The sequence below is a fragment of the Pseudorca crassidens genome, chromosome 20, assembly GCF_039906515.1.
Source record: "Pseudorca crassidens isolate mPseCra1 chromosome 20, mPseCra1.hap1, whole genome shotgun sequence".
In the NCBI taxonomy this organism is placed as follows: Eukaryota; Metazoa; Chordata; class Mammalia; order Artiodactyla; family Delphinidae; genus Pseudorca; species Pseudorca crassidens.
In genome coordinates this window covers 26,479,829-26,499,990 of record NC_090315.1, presented here as the reverse complement: position 1 = coordinate 26,499,990, position 20,162 = coordinate 26,479,829, and the positions used below count along the sequence as shown (strand labels likewise).

The window sequence follows — 20,162 nt, the reverse complement described above, 5'->3', positions numbered from 1 at the left end:
TATCTGCCTTATTTATCGCACTTTATGTGAATATGCATATGTCAATGTAAAAATATTAAGGGGCTATGTATGTGGTTTTGCCCTAAACCCTGCTGGGGTTATAACATAAATAAGGTATCTTATCACCTTTTCAAAACACACAAAAAAATTTGATATCTAAAACTTATTTGGTCCCAAAGGTTTCTTCTTTTTTTTTAATAAATTTATTTATTTATTTTTGGCTGCGTTGGGTCTTCATTGCTGCGCACAGGCTCTCTCTGCTTGTGGCGAGAAGGGGCTACTTTTTGTTGCGGTGTGTGGGCTTCTCATTGCAGTGGCTTCTCTTGTTGCGGAGCACAGGCTCTAGGTGTGCGTGCTTCTGTAGTTGCGGCTCACAGGCTCCAGAGCGCAGGCTCAGTAGTTGTGGCGCGCGGGCTCAGTTGCTCCATGGCATGTGGGATCTTCCCGGACCAGGGATTGAACCCGGGTCCCCTGCATTGGCAGGCGGATTCTTAACCACTGAGCCAGCAGGAAAGTCCTAATTTCTTATCATTATTGTTTCTTTATTATTTAGCTACACTTCTAAATACGTTTTACTTATGTGTATTAAAAAGGCACAACTGGATGAATGTATAAGATTATGAACTACTAGAGGGCAGGACTACATGTACCAATTTCACAGCACCTTCAGTGCAGTTCAGTGATGACTTTGGTGTTTAGTATATGATACAATTGTTCTCCCTGCATGGATCACAGGAGAAAAATAATAAGTATATAATATACCTGCTTTTTGATGGAATTCTCATTGTATACACCATCTCAATAATGAAAGCTTTTTGCTTCAACTGTGGCCATATTTCAAAATGTGTCAGCACGTGGGTCTGTCTGTGTGTTTGTTCAAGCATTATTGCCTATGAAAGAAATGTTTCTCAACTTTGTCATATACATTATTTTCAAATTTCCTAATAAGAATAAGAAAATGGTGCTTATCTTTTGGAAAGCATCAAGAACTCTACTGAGGTTGGACAAATAAAAATAACAAAATATAATAAACGTATTTTTTTACTTTTAAAAGGATGGGTTACAAAAAGCAATGATATGAAAGAAGACATAATAATTCTAAGAAAATCTGCAAATGCTATTTTATTTTCATTGTTACTAAAATTTCTGAAAGTTACAAGTTTTTATCTCAGATCACTTGAAATATAGCCTTCAGAGGAGTAAAGTTTTATAACCTGTTACATATTTTGTTCATTTTTAAAGTGCTTTGCATTGAAAATATAAAGACTTTTTGCCTGAGTATCCAAAATCTAGTATCTGGCTATATGAATTTAGTAATCCATTTTATACAACTAAAAATAAGTTTGAAAAAGAAGAAAGATATTCTCAGAGATGAAATTTACTAATAGAGAATTTGGGGAAATCATACCTCATCAGTGTTATAGATAATCTGGAGTCCTGAGGAAATCATTTCCACAAGGTAAAGGAGATAGAGTGACACTGCATTTATCTGAAAACAAACATTATAATAGGTTAAAGGAAACAACAAAAATACTATGTTATGAAATTAAATGTAAAAGCTAAAATTACAAGTCTTTTGCTCTAGTAATGGCATATAAAAACTATTCCCTTTCCTATGAAAAATAAAGGAGCTATGGATTTAGTTCATAATAATAAAAGCTCAGCTTTGTATGTAAAACTCTAAAATCCTCAAATTCATTGTGATGGTTATTAACAGCTGATTAGGGACTATTTTTACAACATTTGCTTTCTAAGATTTATTTTTAAACTCTAGATCTGAGTACTTCTACTTTGAAACAGTTTTGCCCCACAGGCTATGTAATGTCAATCCAACTCAAATGTATGTAAATGAAAAAATTGTTTGGCAATTAAGACATTAGGACTATGCCAGTACACCATAAACAATAGGCAGTGCATCTTGTATTCAGAGAATACAGAACTTATGTAAGCAACTGCTGGAACACAGTAATCAATAATTTAAAATCTATTTATGAACAAATGAGTTTTTTCTCTTAGTTTATTAGTTTATTAAAGATAAACATTATATGATCTAAACAAAACAAAGAAAAAGACAATAATGTCCACTTTAACCAAAAATAAAGATTCTCATAGAATTCTGAATAGGATGTGTAAATTTTTTAGAGAAAACAAGCAGTGAAAGATAAATACTACAACATGGACAAACCTTGAAAACATTACACTAAATGAAAGAAATCAGTCACATAAGACCGTATGTTGTATGATTCCATTTATATGAAATGTACAAAATAGGCTTATTCACAGAGACAGAAAGTAGACTGGTAATTGCTTAGGGCTGGGGTCTTTGAAGGAGATGGGGAGTGACTACTAATAGGTACAGGATATCTTTATGGGGTGATGAAGATGTTCTGAAACTGACTGTGATGTTGGCTGCACAACTTTGTGAATATGTTAAAAACCACTGAGTTATATACTTTACATAGGCGAACTGTATATTATGTGAATTATATCTCAATAAAGCTGTTATGTAATAAACAAACAAATAAATAAATGGGAAGCAGTGAAAATTTTTCATTTAGCCAAGAAACTGCTAACTTGAGTTAAAAACAAAGAGAAGGCAAGATGTAATTTTCTCCCCATATAATTCTAACCCAAAAGATTATTACCCAATAACAGCCTTGGTACCTTGTGCCTTCCTTGACTCTCCTCCAGTCCTTTTTGAATAATTGACAGAAAGTTGGGGCAGAAAATTATTTGTGCCCTAGATGCCTTGGACAAAGCAGCCCTGTGCTGCCAGGGCCTACCAGTGGGGGTAGCTCTCTCAGGAACCAGGACTATTGTGAACATCTCCTGATTTCCCAGCACTCAAAGTCCAGTGTGTGTCGGGGGTCTTGTCAAGGTCCAAGTGGGCCACATAAAAAGACAGAGTATTCCAGTTTTTAGGTATTTTAGGTCAACATCAACTCTTGAGGGACTTTTCTCAGATCACAGTAGGGAAGAGTTTCATCCCATTGCCAAGGTCACCCAAATATTTTCTTAGAGCACTGACACTGGCCTGTCAGAAATGACCTCAAAGAAATTTCATTACTATTGACAGCCACTTACAAAAACACCTCAAAGAGCTCACTGCTCTGAATTTCAGGAGGCTTCTGTGAGAAAATAACAGTAAGTGGTAAATTGTACAGGGACTACCAAATAACAGGTTGACCAGCATTTATTTGAAAGCTACCGTGTGCCAGGCACTGAGCTTAAATTCTGAGCTACAAAAATAAGTGAGCCACTATCTTCTGAAAACCCTATGTCAATAGTAAACATATTTGTCAAAGCAAAAGGTACAGAAAACCTAATTAGGTGATAATTACAAGGAGAAGGTTGAGCAGCTACATATTCATGTAACACTAAAACTCCAAGGAACAGGTTACAAATAAGTGTAAGAGTTTCTGCTGCCTAGAAATGGGGACACAACTTTCTGTGTTTGGAGGAGTCATACTTAAGTAAGACATTTCAGATCTCTAGAGAGAGAGGAACTATACAAAGGAGACACTCTTATTTTAGTAAGGAATATATGAATAATAAGTATTCTATCCTAAAGACTACAGAACCAAATGATGAACAGGAAGAAAATCCATTAAAGATAAACAGCATATATAATATTTGTATCCTAGAAACAAGGCAATAGGATGTCCTGCTAAAAGGAGTACACAGATGTGAGAGAAAAAGTGAAAACAAAACAGTCTTATGCTGTATTCTTAGCATATAACATTTATATACAAAATTTAATATAGTATGTAAGATAAAATTTATAGACTCCAGAAATGCCTTTGGAATTACATTTTAGTGGTATGTTTTTAACGTTATTGAAGGTTGATATATTAAAAATGAACTGTCATGTAACAAAAACTTCTGATTTGCTGTTATATTACTGCTAATTGTCTTTTATTCCCTAGTTCCTAAATATTGAAATTCCTCTAAATTTGGTAATAAGAACAAGCTTTTGTCACTGAAAGAGCTGTAGGATTCCTTCTTCTAGATAGTAATAATATTATAATCTATCCACCTGCCCTTTTTGCTTTTGGACCAATAACACAGTCAAATTTAATGTTCAATCACAATACCTAATTCAGTCCTGGTGGGATTTCTTCATTTCGTGGTTGATTTTCTACTACTGTTTTGAACAATTTATGAAATCTACTTTTTAAAAATTGTAAATAGCCTCAAATCTTCTATGATGTAGAGTATAAATGGAGAAGAAAATTTGTAATCTTCTCTTTTTACCTGAAGATGACCATATTCCTCATAGGAGAGAATCTCATCTCCTGTATGTACGTTGAAAACAGAGTGAAGGCATGTTGTCGAGCGTGGATCCTGCTTAAACTGCTGGACCTAGAATCAAATATAAAATTTGAATAATGCTACTAATTCACATTTTTATCCAAGATCAGAGATTATAAATTATTTTTCAAGACATTTTTTAATGGGGAAAGCAACAGCTTATAGACAGAGGATAGAAAAAAGCAGAAATGTTATTACTTTTTCTAAAGAAACAAAACACAGACAACTCATAACTAGTAATTTAACAGTTAACACGATTGTTAAATACTTAATTGATATTTCACAAACACAGCAACTCAAGTGTAATAGGGAGCTTGTTAATATAGTAGCATTGGCTTTTGTAATGTTTTGCATCTTATTTTAGAGTCAAATAACGGTTTACTCTGTTGGACAGGATTTCAGGGATTGTATCCCACTGTACTGCTATTTGGAAATGCTTACATGACACTCAATGAAAGAGTGCTTCAGGCGACGTTCTAATTCAGTTAAGTGTTCAAAACTTCAAATGCTTTTTCTTTCTCCAAGGATCACAAATTGTAACCCATGCTCTTGTCAACGTGTTTTCATTTCTTTTGCCACACATACTCTCATTTCTAAGGCACCAATTCCAAGCAAATATAGGCCATACCTTTACTTATTAACTAAACGAAAAATTTAACCATTTTAGAATACTAAGTAATTACTAAATGACAAAAAGACAAACTCCAAGAACAAACAGATATTAATTCAATTCGGCAAATATTTACTGACCAGTTATATGCCAAGTATGCCAAGTACTAGTTCCTGGAAGTATGAGATGAATAGGAACAGAGAATGAATAGAATAACACATAGCTCTATGTAAGGCAATGACTTTCTTCTCTATTTGATGGTATCTGGGTGTTCATGATCTTGTCTTGTTTCACTTGGCTAAGGAACCACATAGAACCATATTCTCTTCTCTACCTTCAAATTTCTTCTCCATCCTTAAAGTCTTATCTCAAAAAAAACCCCACAAAACCTTCTTTTATAAAGTCCCTTCTGAACCCCAACTAAAATTCCTTCCTTTGGACTCCTACATCAGGGTGCTTATCACTCAATTGTTTCTCCAGTCTTTTATTTTCATTAGTTGTCTGTATCTCCCACTATCTTACAAGCTTCTAGAAGTCACACTATCCAATATGGTAGCCACTAGCTACATGTGACTAATTAAATTAAATTACAATTATATAAAATTTAGAAATTCAGTCCTTCAGTTACACTGGCCCCATATCAAGTATTCAACAGCCACATATGACTAGTGACTTCTGTAACTGTTCAACACAGTAACAGAGAACATTTAGATCATCACAGAAAATTTATTTGACAGTACTGTGCTAGAGAGCTAACACACCTTTGCACCCCCAAGAGCCCTGCACAAATAAGCTCTCCCTATGGTTGAAATCAACAAAATGAAAGTCAGGACCTATCAAAAGATAATCAGAAATGAGAGAGTGAGGGTAAAGGTAGGGATGTACACCCTCTATCTATGTAGTGACCAAGCTATCCAGTGTTAACTCAGAGAAGGTGAGAAGGCTACCCCTTCTCAGTATCTGAAACTGCTGGCAATAGTCTTAGACCAGCGGTCCCCAACCAGGGACCGGTTTCATGGAAGACAATTTTTCCACTGATCCACTGGTGGGGGTGTGGGGGTTGATGGTTCAGGTGGTAATGAGACTGATGGGGAGCGGCAGATGAAGCTTCAATCGCTCACCCGCTGCTCACCTCCTACTGTACCGCCCAGTTCCTAACAGGCTGCAGACCGGTACCCATCCACGGGCCAGGGGCTGGGGACTCCTGTCTTAGACTACACAAATAGAAATCAATGTGGTCACTACTTTCACAGTACCATGACTATTATCTCAAAGTGTTGAACATTATTCTGGGCTCATAGACAAAAATGTGGTTAAATTAAAACAAAATACATTTTGCCCACTTGATAAGGATCTAGATGGATAAGGTTTTCTTAGTTTAATAAAGTGATTGCTGCAGTTGACAAGGCAGTGTTTGTCATTTGTCTTCAAGACACACAAGTACCCAGCATGAGAATTTATATTCATTCAATCACTGTGTCAGGGGAAAAGCAATTACTAAATGATTAAAGATGCTCAAGTGGGGAATTATATAATTATGCTTTGAGTCTTAAAGCTGTTAAAGACAAATAATTTAAAATTTCAGAAAAAATAAAAGACCCAAACTCTATAAGCTTTGACAATTAATGGGGCATACTGTATGTAAAATATAGACAAAAAGTACTCTTGAAAGCAGTCAAAATCAAGAGGACATCAATTAGTATTGTATGATATCTGGCATTTGGCAAGTAAAAATAAAGAATAATCAAAGTAAAATTTTCTAGATTAAAAAAATCTAGAATAATGTTTTTTATTCTTGTATTTTATTTAGACTTTTCCTGAAAACTTTAATCATTGTGAATAAGTAGTTTATCATTCAGGAAAAGGTACTGAGTATGCTGTCATCCATTCTTAATTTATAGACTTAAAATATGCACTTAGGTGGGAAAAATCATCTCATAAGGGAATCCTGGAAAAATAAACTTTATAAAAGTTTAATGATTTCTCATGAATTAGAAACTACTTGGTAGCATTTTAAATAAATTTTTGAAGGAGATAGAGACAGCAACATTCATAGCCTATTGTAAAGCAAATCCCTGCCTGCTGAACTACTAACTGCAGACTAAATCAATTTTGAAATCTGAATGCTTCTCCTTAAGAAGTGTTAATAAAAATAGGTATATGAACATTTAAAGGTAAAAAACGTCCTAATGTTAATAAGTAGAAATTAATACAAGCAGCAAGCCAATAATAGAAATCAGATTGCTCTACATTCTTCAAATCAAGGAAAACTCTATTCACTCAAATTCATAATAAGTTAAAATATCTCCTTTAGGTAGTATTATTAGAAAATATGTCAGGAAGCATGCTTTACAATGAGAAGCAACAAAAGTGGAGAGCCTTAAACTTTCGAAGTCATGATTTTACTTCAGAAGATGAGCCTTAAGGTTAAAGAGCACTTGAACACTACAAATATGTTTTACTTCAGTTTTAAGTGAAGGCCAAAAGATATAATTTCATATTTAAAAATATGGTAACTGGGGGTGGGGGTGGTGGGATGAATTGGGAGATTGAGATTGACATATATACACTAATATGTATAAAATAGACAACTAGTAAGAACCTGCTGCATAAAAAAAAAAAAATTCAAAAATAAATACATAAAATGCAATTAAAAAATAAAAATATGGTAACAGTCTCTACTGCTATGGAGTCATTAAGGAAATGGTGAGCACCAATAAGAGGTGAAGGTATGGTGGGACACACTGAGCTGGGTGCATGGTTCATTCCAACTGAGTCGTATGTGGATTACAGTAATATCCTCCATGCCTACTCTAAAGGTTATGGGACTCAAGAAAGATTATAACAATGAAAATGTTTTAAAATTTATAAAACCCTACATTTTGTAGTACGCAGAAATACCTAATCCTAATGTGACCTACACCTTCTTACAACTCACACTTATTTTAATGGTCTACCATCATACCTACATAAGGCAAAAAATGATAATCCTTTGTAATTTAAGGAATTCAAGACAGCTTAAGTCACATTCAAGTGTATTCAAAAGAAAACATAATTGTGAATACTGGTTAGGAAAGTTGAATAATATTTAGAAAAGGACATTAACAATTGGTTAAACAAGCCACAAAGAAAAAAATTTATATTACATCATTTTCTTCCTTTTGATAAACAATTATAATTTAAGTCCGTCAGCCTGGTTAGCAAACATACGAAATTCATGGCTCTCATAATGTTTCCTTGGGAGAAAAGTTGAATTCATAGACATAAAGCATTCATGAAATGATAAATGTGAAATAAACAGTAAACTTCTCACATAAGAAAAAATAACTTAAATCACACTTACTTCAATCTATATGACATACAAGTTTAATTCAAATATGTCAATATGACATAATACTTTATTTCAAACATTGAAAAACCTTTATAATAATGATTTGCAAAGTTAAATCTCAGTAGACAGATTACAGGTTTTTCATATATCTCTTATTATCAGCTGTGAATAAATTTACTTTCTCTGCAAACTAACATTGTTTGGTTGCCATTTTCTGGTGACAGAATATAAGTTGTTTTTTTTTTTCATTTTGACTTCAGATACAGGGCTTAAAAAAATGTGCTATCACAAAAACAATATAGTATTCATATGATAGAGATATACAAAACATTAAGTGATCAAAATTGCCTGCATTAATTACTGAAGTGCATCTTTGCTAATGAATCATCAAACCTGAGAGTGGTCTTGGGAAACCATGACGCACTGATGTAAATATTCAATATATGGATGCTTACTATATTAGGACCTGGGAGGTGTATGTAAGTAGGGGGAATATCACATTATATTTGTATAGAGCTTTACAGTTTAAAAAGTTTTATTATGCATATTATTTCTTTAATTTCCAAAATAACCCTGTAAAGTTTGCTGTTTTCTAAGCCTATAATTCCTGCCCTCTTTACATGTAAATGAATGAAGTTGTTATAGCCTTAAACTAAAGTTCACTTAAGCCAGAGTACTCACATGTCCAAAAGGAATTTTGATAAGGATTTTCTTAAGTAATACAATATTGGTTAGAATTATGGATATCGTGAGGTTCCTGAGAAACTGAGTATTTATCAAGCAAACACCAGATGCAAAATACAAAGAAATTCAAGCCCAGATAACAGTTCTCAATCAATCTCGCTTAAGGTATTTCTTCAATTTCAGTATTTCAAAACCCTGGGCTGGGAAGGCAGAGCTGTTTTAACCTATCTAGACTGCCCTAGGACGTGGCTTTACCTTTTGAAAGTACATTCTTCTTCAGAAGATGCTATTGCTATATTGGTTAAATTAATGCATCAGAATGATGTGAGAATTTCAGCCCACACTATAGTGTTTTTACCTTATCGGCCTGACGCATATAGCAGTAGAGAATTCCTCTCATGCATTTTATAGCCGAGTGCTCCAGTTCATGGGTCCTTCCCTTGTCATCATCGATGCGCCTGGGTGAGAGAGATAACTCATGAGGCAAATTGAAAATGCATTTGAAAAGGAAGCACAGCTTTTGATAATTAAGTATTTAACTATCTAGCTAGTTAATCCTATGTTCTGGCGACATCTACTAATTCTGTAACAGTGAAACTGCAATTTCCCAGCAGATGTAGAAATGCTGGGGAAAAAAAAATGTCCCATGATGAAACTTGCACAAATTTCTCCTTCTTTTAAGGAAGTAAGCCAATTGCTTTAAAAATAGTATATAATATTTTCAACACTGACTTGGCTGAAACTTTAAAGGATATTTCTATATTGGAAAAATCCACCAAAAGATTTTTTAAATTCATTGTTACAAAGTAGAGGCAATTTTAAATATCAATCCCTTTAGGTTATGCAATGGCCACTTGGATTCAATGAAGTGTAGATTAAGGTAGACACATGTCTTCTTTGTTCTGCCATGTGTTTAATAATGCCAGCCGGGCACTTCAGTCAGGAATGCCTTCAGCTAAAACATGCATCCAGTATGATACATGATGCATTTGGGCATAAAGTTTTATATCCTTAGGTCTTAGTTTAAAATCAATTGACCATAGTTTACATCTCTTGTTTTTAAAAAGAAAAAAAAACAGCTAACACCTAACTATTAAACTAGGTTGAGATGTCCTTCTGTCTTTAAGTTCCTTCTGTCTTTAAGTTCCTTTATTATTGATCAGTGGCCTTCAAAAAAGAGGAATGAGAGTTACCCACCAATGAAAATAATAGAAGTAGTTTATTCATTGTTTTACTAAATCTTAACTAAAATATCTGGCCATCATCCTCACCTGATAAAAAACATCACCTGTCTCCTTATTTAAAAGTATACTATAATTACCTCCTCTTTCAATTACAGATCTCACATACCAGTAATGGAAAGAAGGATGATCATTTTAACATGGTACAGTGAATGTCAGTAAAGAGTAAGTTATTTGTCATTAGAACATCATTCCCCCTTTCATATGCAGGCGATAAAGTAAAGCTAGTATGATTCTGCTCTGTGATCTATTTTCACCCTGATGTCAGAGCCAAGTGTTAATAGAAGCAAATTATGGCACGGATAACAGTGGATGGGGCACTGATAAATGAAGGAAACAGCACATCTGGAGTATAATGAGCTCAAAGAAATGTTCTATATATAATTCCCACCTCACCATAAAACAAAGAAATAATTCAGGGGAAAAAAAAAGTCAAGTTTTTCTAAAACTGCCTTTAAAATAATTATCTGCCCCTAATTTCCACATTCATTAAACCACGACTAAAATATTCCAGAATAATTTAGCCGCAATAAGGAATCCTATTTCAATGAAGCTTTCGAGCTTCTCCTTTGTTCTGCAAATAATAGTGGTAACCAGAAGAATATTTCTCTTCTGACTTAGAAAATAAAAGAACAGTTGCATTTGAGTAAAAACATTTAGGCAATTAGTATATATCTATTGCCTTTCCTAAGAGTTAAAATGAACCTAGTGATCCAAAATAATTCCTCTATTTTCTACGAGGAACTGGCAATATTCTACTCTCTTTAGCCAGCTCTGTGGATGCACATTCAAGTTTTAATATGATCTCAATAATACTTTTAATTTTAAAAAACAGATAAATAACTTTATATTTAACTTTAGTCAATATATTGATCACAAGCTATGTGGAGATGTTGATCAGGTATTTCTACAATATGAAGTCTTGAGTTTATATCTGAACCAGAATTCCATACTTATAAATATATAACTAGTGAAGAAACTAAACACTTGAATCCTATCATTGGTGCATTATTTCCACACAGCCAAACTTCAAGGAAAAAAAAATAAGAATACTGTTTGGTCACGTGACTTGACTGTTTACTAGCACTAAGCTAGGGTCATCTGTTATATTCAGTTCCTAAAATAGCAATAAATCTGACAAGGGAGGGAACTGGCTAACTTCTTGCATGAAGGCATCCTCTCTCTCCCTTAGACAGTACTACAAGGTATCCTGTCTGCCTTGAGTTTTTGTATTTCTAATATATGCATATTTAAACAGTCTGAAAGTACTTCTTCAAGTCAATACTCTTTTTAAAAAAATTACTTACTCTTCTCAAATATAAAAAGTAAACTAAATTCCATATTTAAATCCTAATTTAAAGTCATGTTTTTTTCTAGAAGTTATATTAGAAAGAACAAAAAATGCAAAAACCCTACATGATATTTTTAGTATGGCATAAAGTTTAGGTTCAACTTTCTTTTAACAGATTTTGTATAATTGACTAGGTTCAGGAACAGTTTTAACCTAAACCATGTAAATCAATATAATTATTTATAAAATAAAATAATTATAATGGTTATAATTATATAAAATTTTATTTATATTAATTATAATTATATTCACATATAATTATAATGTAATATACTGTAATGTGATATAATTATACATAGTATAATATAGATATAGTATAATATAATTTTAAACAATGACATATTCAGGACTACAACTTTATATGTAAATGACATTTTAAAAAGTCAAACATTTTAGTTAGTATTTCTTCTCTCCTCTAAAATAAAACAAAATTACAAAGTGAAACTGTAATATTACCTTTAAGGAAAACTATTTCAACGTGTATTTTTGCAAATAAGTTACTTCATTGTCTCTTGACTTTATCCAATTATTTAATTAAATAACATCAAATTATACTCCTAATGTATATGAAATATAAATGTGCATAAAATAATCCTTTCAAGTCCTCAGTACACATGCACACACACACAAATTCAAACAGAAGTGAGGTTTCAAGAGATTTTTGACAAGACTTATTGAAAACTAATACAATTAGAAAACTCAAATTACTTCCATTTTCAAAAATTAATAACTTTATATTATGCATTCATTACCAATAAGAGATTGATATAAATTCATGAAGAGAAAATACTGATAGCTTAATTTTTGAGGAATTCTACCTAATATAATCTATATGATTTCATTAGCATTTAAAAGTAGAACTGGAAACAAAATTCTACTAATTTTACAACATGGGGATTCTCTAAACAAACTATCACAACATAATATTGTGAAAGTAAAAAGGGCTTCATAGTAATTTTGTGGTAAGTACCCTTGCATTTATCCAAATAGAACACATTTTGCTTGCTAGTAAAACAAAAAATCTGCTACTTTAACTATGTAAGAAGATAAACTATCCAGGAAGTTAGTACATAGATAGTGTCCCCAGCAAAGAAAAGATTTTAAATTCTCTATCAGATGTTTGAAGGCTCCTGGGAAAAGGCCGGTACTCTTGTTTTTTTTTAAGCAATTTTCCCCCAACATTTTATTTACAAAAATTTCAAATCTATAGAAAAGCTAAAAGAATGCTACAATTACTCTTCACCTGGATTCACCAGTTGCTAAAATTAGCTTGCATTCTCTAATTTATTTTCTGCAGTATTTGAATATCATTACCCACACATATTTCAGAAGTATCTCCTAAAAACAAGGACATTCTCCTACATAACCATAATATCATTATCATACCCAATGAATTGATACTATAATGTCTAATATATAGTGTATATCAAATAGAATCCAACTATCCCCCAAATATACTTTACACTTTTTTTAATGCGTGATTCAATCAAGGTTCACGCATTGCATGTAGTTCTCATAATCTAGCCATCTTCACACCTATTTTCTAATCTTCTATGATTATTACATTTTTTAAGAGCTCAGGCAAGTTGTCCTACAAGTAGTCACAATCTGGCTTTGTCTGATTGTTTATTTACAGATAGAGCCATTTACACATTTTGGTAAGAAGTCAATATGGGTAATGTGCCACATCAGGAGGCACCTAAAGTCAGTCTGTCCCATTACTGGCTTGACTACTTGATTTAAGATGCTACTGGTCCTAAGACTAGTAGTTGCTAGACATTTAATGAAGCTACATTGTGCTTACATAGAATATGGTAAAAAACGCTGGTAGTGACATTAGCAAACAAGTGCTGAAGGTGACTGCCTTTATATTATCTCACTATTTGATTTTCTTTACAAGTGCAACACATCAATGATTTAAGACAGAGAAATCATGTTCATGTGAAAGATACAGTTTTCAAATCAGAAGTACATGCATGTGGAGAGAGCAGGAAGATGGCGGAAGAGTAAGACGCGGAGATCACCTTCCTCCCCACAGATACACCAGAAATACATCTACACGTGGAACAACTCCTACAGAACACCTACTGAACGCTGGCAGAAGACCTCAGACCTCCAAAAAGCTCTATTTACAATAGCCCGGAGATGGAAACAACCTAAGTGCCCAACATCGGATGAATGGATAAAGAAGATGTGGCACATATATACAATGGAATATTACTCAGCCATAAAAAGAAACGAAATTGAGCTATTTGTAATGAGGTGGATAGACCTAGAGTCTGTCATACACAGTGAAGTAAGTCAGAAAGAAAAAGACAAATACCGTATGCTAACACATATATATGGAATTTAAGAAAAAAAAATGTCATGAAGAACCTAGGGGTAAGGCAGGAATAAAGACGCAGACCTCCTAGAGAACGGACTTGAGGTTATGGGGAGGGGGAAGGGTGAACAGTGACGGGGCGAGAGAGAGTCATGGACATATACACACTAACAAACGTAGTAAGATAGATAGCTAGTGGGAAGCAGCCGCATGGCACAGGGATATTGGCTCGGTGCTTTGTGACAGCCTGGAGGGGTGGGATAGGGAGGGTGGGAGGAGGGAGACGCAAGAGGGAAGAGATATGGGAACATATGTATATGTATAACTGATTCACTTTGTTATAAAGCAGAAACTAACACACCATTGTAAAGCAATTATACCCCAATAAAGATGTTAAAAAACAAAACAAAACAAAAAAAAAAGAAGTACATGCATGTATCACCTTCAGAAAATTAATATTCAGAAACCTCATTTTTGTAACGGTTAAAGTGTATCACTATTGACTATGTGTCAGGACCCACAACAGATGCTTTCCATATATAATGAAATAAATGAAGTAAGGAGAACTTTTGTATTGTGAAAAGATTTATTTTTCTTTTACTTTATGAAATAATTATTTGACTGACAACCAGATTATTAAGTGATACCCCAAAGAAGTATAGTAAGAAAAACACTAAACTGGGAGAGGGAAGGAGAAGAGTCCTGGCCCTGGCTCTGTCATTAACTAGTTGTGCAATTTTGAACAAATCTGTTAAACTACTCTAGGCCCTAGTTTTATCATCTGTAAAATTCAATCATCATCAATTTCCTCTGTGATTGAAACCAATCAACTCAACGAGAATGGGCAATTCATTCTGTCAAAGACTAATGATGATTTACAAACCTAGAGATGAGAAATTTTGGTCACAAACTCATAAAATGTTAGAACTTGTCTCATGTAAATCCTTAGGAAAACTGAAAGGTTTAGAATCCTAAAAGGAGATGTGAGCAGTTGCAGGTAACACAGTGACTCAGCAGCAGAGCCAGCTGCCCAATTTGTCTTGGGGCTACAAAACCCTATTACCTAGACTTGGAGTTACTAGTAAAAGACACACCAGCTTACCTGTATGCAAGAGCCAAAGCCCAGGCCCCAGCAGCGCAGTATAGACTGTCATGGATCTTGGCCTTCTGATCATCACCACATGTTTTTGTGGGAAAGAGACCTGTGGTTGGACTTTGATACAGCAGCAATGTTGACTTGACTGAAATTGAAAACAAGAAAAAGAACGAATTGTAAAGCCATCCATTTCCCTTGAGCTGAAGGTCTTAAACTTCCTTCGTTTCCTCATCCTACAATTTTGTTGTTTCTAAACTTAGCTGTAGTATAAAACTTTTGAAGATGTAGAAACAACTCCAGGTAAGTAACTGCAGCCTAAGTAGGGATCCACCCTGCATGAAGGGGTCTTTCCACTTTTGAGGAAAGAACTCAGCTAACTGGCATTTAAAAAGCCTTTAGCACATCCTTCTTTATGTCAGTAAGTGTTATAAGGCAACATCAGATACAGAAAAAAAAAAGATTAACCAAAAAACTAAGTATATTTTCAAAAATAAGTTCAATAGGGAAAAATAAAGCAAATATACAACAAAGAGTTGTATACATTTGCTAAATCCAAAGCTAACTCAACCCTAAACAGGCCAGAATCCTGTTTTTCACTGATGACTAATTCGTACCTGAAGAGCAATGTATTCATTTTACATACTATATTAGTGATATGTTTAACATTTTAAAACTGAATCCCATCTTTATATGACATGAAAACAGCAAGCAAATAATTATTTTGTGAACATTCAACTTAAGTCAAAGAAGTCTGAAATCAGCGTTTTCCAGTTGTCCGTCAGTATGCACAGGGATGGTTCCAGGACCCACCATGCATGCGAAAATCCTCAGACACTCAAGTCCCTTATCTAAAATGGCTAATACAGTAGGCCCTCCTTATCTGCAGGTTCTGCATCTGCAGATACAGAAAGCAAACTCTACTACCTTATATAAAACAGTCCTAAAATAGAAAAATAAACACTAAAATTACATTTCCTAAAAGCTATTTTATTCCTGTCTAACTATAAATGGATGAGTAATGTTTTTCCCCCAAATAAATTAAGTTACTCTAATCTAGATTGGCATATGTCAACTACTTTAGGACAGTTTTTCAAAGGTCTAAAGTACTCTGGTCCATCACAGAGATTAAAGACTTAAATTTCTTTTTCTTTTTTCAGACTAAACTGACATTATCATTTCTTTCAGAATACCAGGGTATTTATTATTTTTCACAGAGTAAAAAACCGGTCCTCATAGTCCAAAGTAAAAATCTGACATTTCTTTTAAAAGGCAGTTTAATCTCTTTAGCTAGTTATGGCTACAAAAATAATAAGTAGGCAACATAAGAATATATACCAGAATCTTGACCAAAATAAGTTGAAGTAAGGTTTTACACGATGCTGACACAAAAAAATCCTTCTCCTTAGTGAGATAAATAAATCCAATTTTATATTTGACATACTAGGCCACATAAATGGCACAAGAAGCAAACTGACAAAAAAAATTAATAGGCATTTCCAACTTACGGTCTGATGAACAAAGAGGAGCCCCCTAAATACATACATATCTCAAAGTTGCTTGCTCACATTAAGTAACAAAATTTGTCAGGTTGATCCTGACAAAAACAAAACAGCAACCAAAAAAACAGGGACCTGATATCAGTAACAGTAACCTGAGATTACCTTTTGAATCTCAATGAATTAGAAATGGATATAAAAGGTTCAGGACTACATAGGAACCATGTATAGGTAAATAAGCAAAAAAAAAAAATCTTTGTGTAAGAATTATTCAAGAGACAGCCTCTAGTTCTCAAATCTGGTAATATTTAGGAAGGCTAAAAGGACACAGAGGACACTGGTGACAGTTTCAAAATGATTCAGGGGACAGATATGACTTGTCAGATTCCTTCCATAGTCCCCATATCATATGCAATTGGAATATGTAGCTGTCTAAGCACTGAAACTACCCCAACATCCAAATGAGAGAACATCATCCATATAATATATATATAATATAACTAAGGCATAGCTACCTAAGGACATGTTTTCCTCAGGTTTTGCTTACCAATTCTGTAATAGTGATCCAATTTATCCCACAGAGTTTCATTATCAGGTCTCGGAAGATTAATGCTTTTAAGAGGTTCATAAACTGAGCCTGAAAGAAAAATGAAAACCCATCGAATTCAATCATTTTCATCCAGATAAACAAAGAAACTTCTAAACAAATGAAGAAGCTCTACTTAGCAATCTAATTTTCATTTTTATAGTGAACTATCACATTTCACTACTTGTCAAATTTGGGGTGGGAAAAGGAAAAAGAAGAAAGCACTTGTAGTATTTCTAAATGTTATGAGCTATCCCCCTCCTCACTCCCAGCAGTCAAGCCAACTAACTCGTGTATACTGGTTCTAACATCTCAAATATCACTAATACTCCTGTGGTAGTCCAGTAGCTCAATAATTTCAGTTCCTTCTGAGAAATATCAATATATCTACTTACATGCCCTGAAATCCAAACTGTATTCCTTATCCTCATGCATTATCAGGCAGTTTTCTGTCAAACAATCATACCCCCGAAACCTCAAGGAAAAAGATACTGTACATGTTCCAAAGTCATCCACTTCATGAATATTCAGATAGTTTTCATACTGAAAGCCTGAAGCCTCCACTTTCTCCTAGGTAGATAATACTTGCCTTATTATCTAGACTATAAGCAGAAACCATTTCTACTTTTCAGCCATGGAAACTACAGCAAGGTGTTAGCAGAATACACTGCTCAAAAGCTACAAAATTCACGTTAATCATGATAATCTGCCACAAAATGGATACAGAAAATTGTTCACTTGACTAGTGCACTTTCTCAACTGCTGACTGAAAGGAAGACATCTGGCCCTTCAGCCATCAGAATAAGTACTGACTCTCATTCTTGTTAAAAGCACTCAGAAATTATAAACATCTCAAAGTCACAATTAATCCACCCTGGGACTCAGGTAAGCCACGTCATATAGTCTAACAACATAGCACAAGAGTGAACCTATAACTTACCAGGGCGGGGGGTCGTGTTGGAAGGCATTAAGAATCAGTTTTTAAAGAAAATTAAAGCATTTATGTTCGTAAAATTGCTATGGCCAGTATGCTAGTTTAAAGCCAAGTTATTTGAAATCTCTTAATGTTTAGGGGAAGTAAGGTAAAGATCTACACATTCAGGCAATAGTCCCATTATCTTCTGTTAGAAAGAGAGATGACTTATGGATGAAAACAGGGAATATGAATTGACTTGCTCTGAGTGAAGAGATTTTTCTAAAAAAGTCTTCACAATGACACCAATGAGAATGGCCCCCATAGTGAAGTATGGAGAGGACTACCAACACAGAGAGGAAAGCATCAGGACTGCAAAGGAGGCAAGGGTCCACACATGCCTTCTGCCTCTCTGCATTCAATTAGCTCTGGGTAGGTTTAAGTATATTGGCAGTATATGGGCAGCCTGGCAGCTGGGAAGGAATGCTTGCATGTTAGGTGATAAGCTCTGGGGGGTCTATACACTCTCGGTGAAATTCAGCCATAATTAATAAAATAAAATCAGGTACAAATCATCACGTTTTAAATTGTGCATATGGATATACAAAGACTAAAGGGGACATGTTTGCTGGGGTGGAATGATTGTGGAATGATTTGCTTTTACTTATATTTTATTTAGACTTGTTTTTATTTATTCTGTGGTGAAATGATTTGTTTTTATTTAGAGCGCTATTCGTAGAGCTAAGATTTTGCTTTATATAAGAAAAATAAAATCACCAAATGTTGCATATACATTTTCATTACAATTAGATAAATAATACATGTGCATATGGATAAAGATTGAAATAGAATATGCAAAACTGAAATCTACTTGCATTATAATAGTAGGTGAATTTATTCTGAAAGATTATTTTAATGACACTGTATCAGGGTTCTTAGAGTGAAAAAAATACTTCCTTTAAAAGTACTATTACATTTAAGGTGCCCCTTACCTCCCCCAAAAGACTAAAATGATTCTGTCACCTAATGTTTTTCAATAAAATCACCCATGGAGTTTCTTAGAAGCAACAATAAATAAATGGGAAACCAGACTTTTCAAGAAAATAAATACCCATTCAGCAAGAGCTAAAAGATGTTCAAAACAAAGCAGAAAAGTGTAAAAGTAAAATCAGCTAATTCACTGAGAATCTATGTTTTCTTACACCTTCCTATATCTTCAAAGAAAGCCCAAGGTAAATTAAGAACAGCTTGGCTAGATAAATGTCAACACTTCAGTGATCACCACTATATTGCTTCTAAAGTAACTGCATAAAATTAAATTACTTAGAAAGGAAAAGCAATAATGGAAACATTTTAAACAAGAATTAAACATCTGAAAAGCATCAATACCAATACAAACGTGGAGGAGAAAGAAATCAACAATGGAGTACAAGTTCCCAAAGACAAAGATGCAAAATAACAGAAAACTCTAATAATGTTTAGAATTCAAAATGAAATGAATTTTTAAAATATAAATTTCTCCTTTCCATGTTTTTCTCATTTGAATTTTGCCTATATCTAAACACCACAAAGTAAAATAAAACTTAACAGTTATCAAGTTTGTAAAATGAGTTTAAACATGTCAACCTGATTTCTTACCTGACAATTCACTTTGTATTAGAAAAATACAGTCTACGTCTTCATTTCAGAACACATTACATCAAACAGATAACAGTGACAAAGAAGATGAAGCAGAAGTTGTTACTTGAAGAGAAATATTACAGCTTTATCATGAAGGAAGAAAGTGCTATTTACTAACAAAGACTAAAGAATGAGCTGCTCTGTGAGACATAAACAGTATTATAGAAAGAGATAAACTTAACAAAGGTATAAGCTTTCTGAATTTTGCACTATAAACCCAGAAGGTTTCTGAGTGTTATGGAGAGGCTCTTAAGAAATCACAAAACAGCACTGATAGTTAAATAGTAACTGTTAAAAGCATGAAATAGATGACCCATGAGGAAATTCAAGGCGGGAAACTGATCAGCAAACCAAAACATCAGAAGTGTATTATTTGGGCATCTTACTGTACATGATTCAAAGCTCTTTAATACATACAAAAATATTATTAATCAAGACTTTGATGATCCCTAAAGTAGCTTTACCATTTTTCCATGCATGGTGGTGGACTAAGATAAATATCATTATTTATTCATTCAGTTAATATATACAGTGAATGCA

At 33.8% G+C, this 20,162-nt stretch overlaps 1 protein-coding gene across 7 annotated transcripts in view; it reads right to left on the bottom strand.

The window, feature by feature from the left end:
- PHKB (phosphorylase kinase regulatory subunit beta) overlaps positions 1-20,162 on the bottom strand; it is a 193,668-nt gene that overhangs the window by 152,942 nt on the left and 20,564 nt on the right. For 6 of the 7 annotated variants that reach the window (XM_067718117.1, XM_067718116.1, XM_067718115.1 and 3 more), the window contains 5 exons: positions 16,991-17,080; positions 14,954-15,092; positions 9,295-9,394; positions 4,255-4,362; positions 1,409-1,489 (listed from right to left, as the gene is read on the bottom strand). In XM_067718117.1, coding sequence (XP_067574218.1) covers positions 1,409-1,489; positions 4,255-4,362; positions 9,295-9,394; positions 14,954-15,092; positions 16,991-17,080 — 518 coding nt within the window. Of the gene's footprint in view, positions 1-1,408; positions 1,490-4,254; positions 4,363-9,294; positions 9,395-14,953; positions 15,093-16,990; positions 17,081-17,424; positions 17,480-20,162 lie in introns of those variants that run through there. The other variant, XM_067718120.1, reaches the window with a different exon arrangement.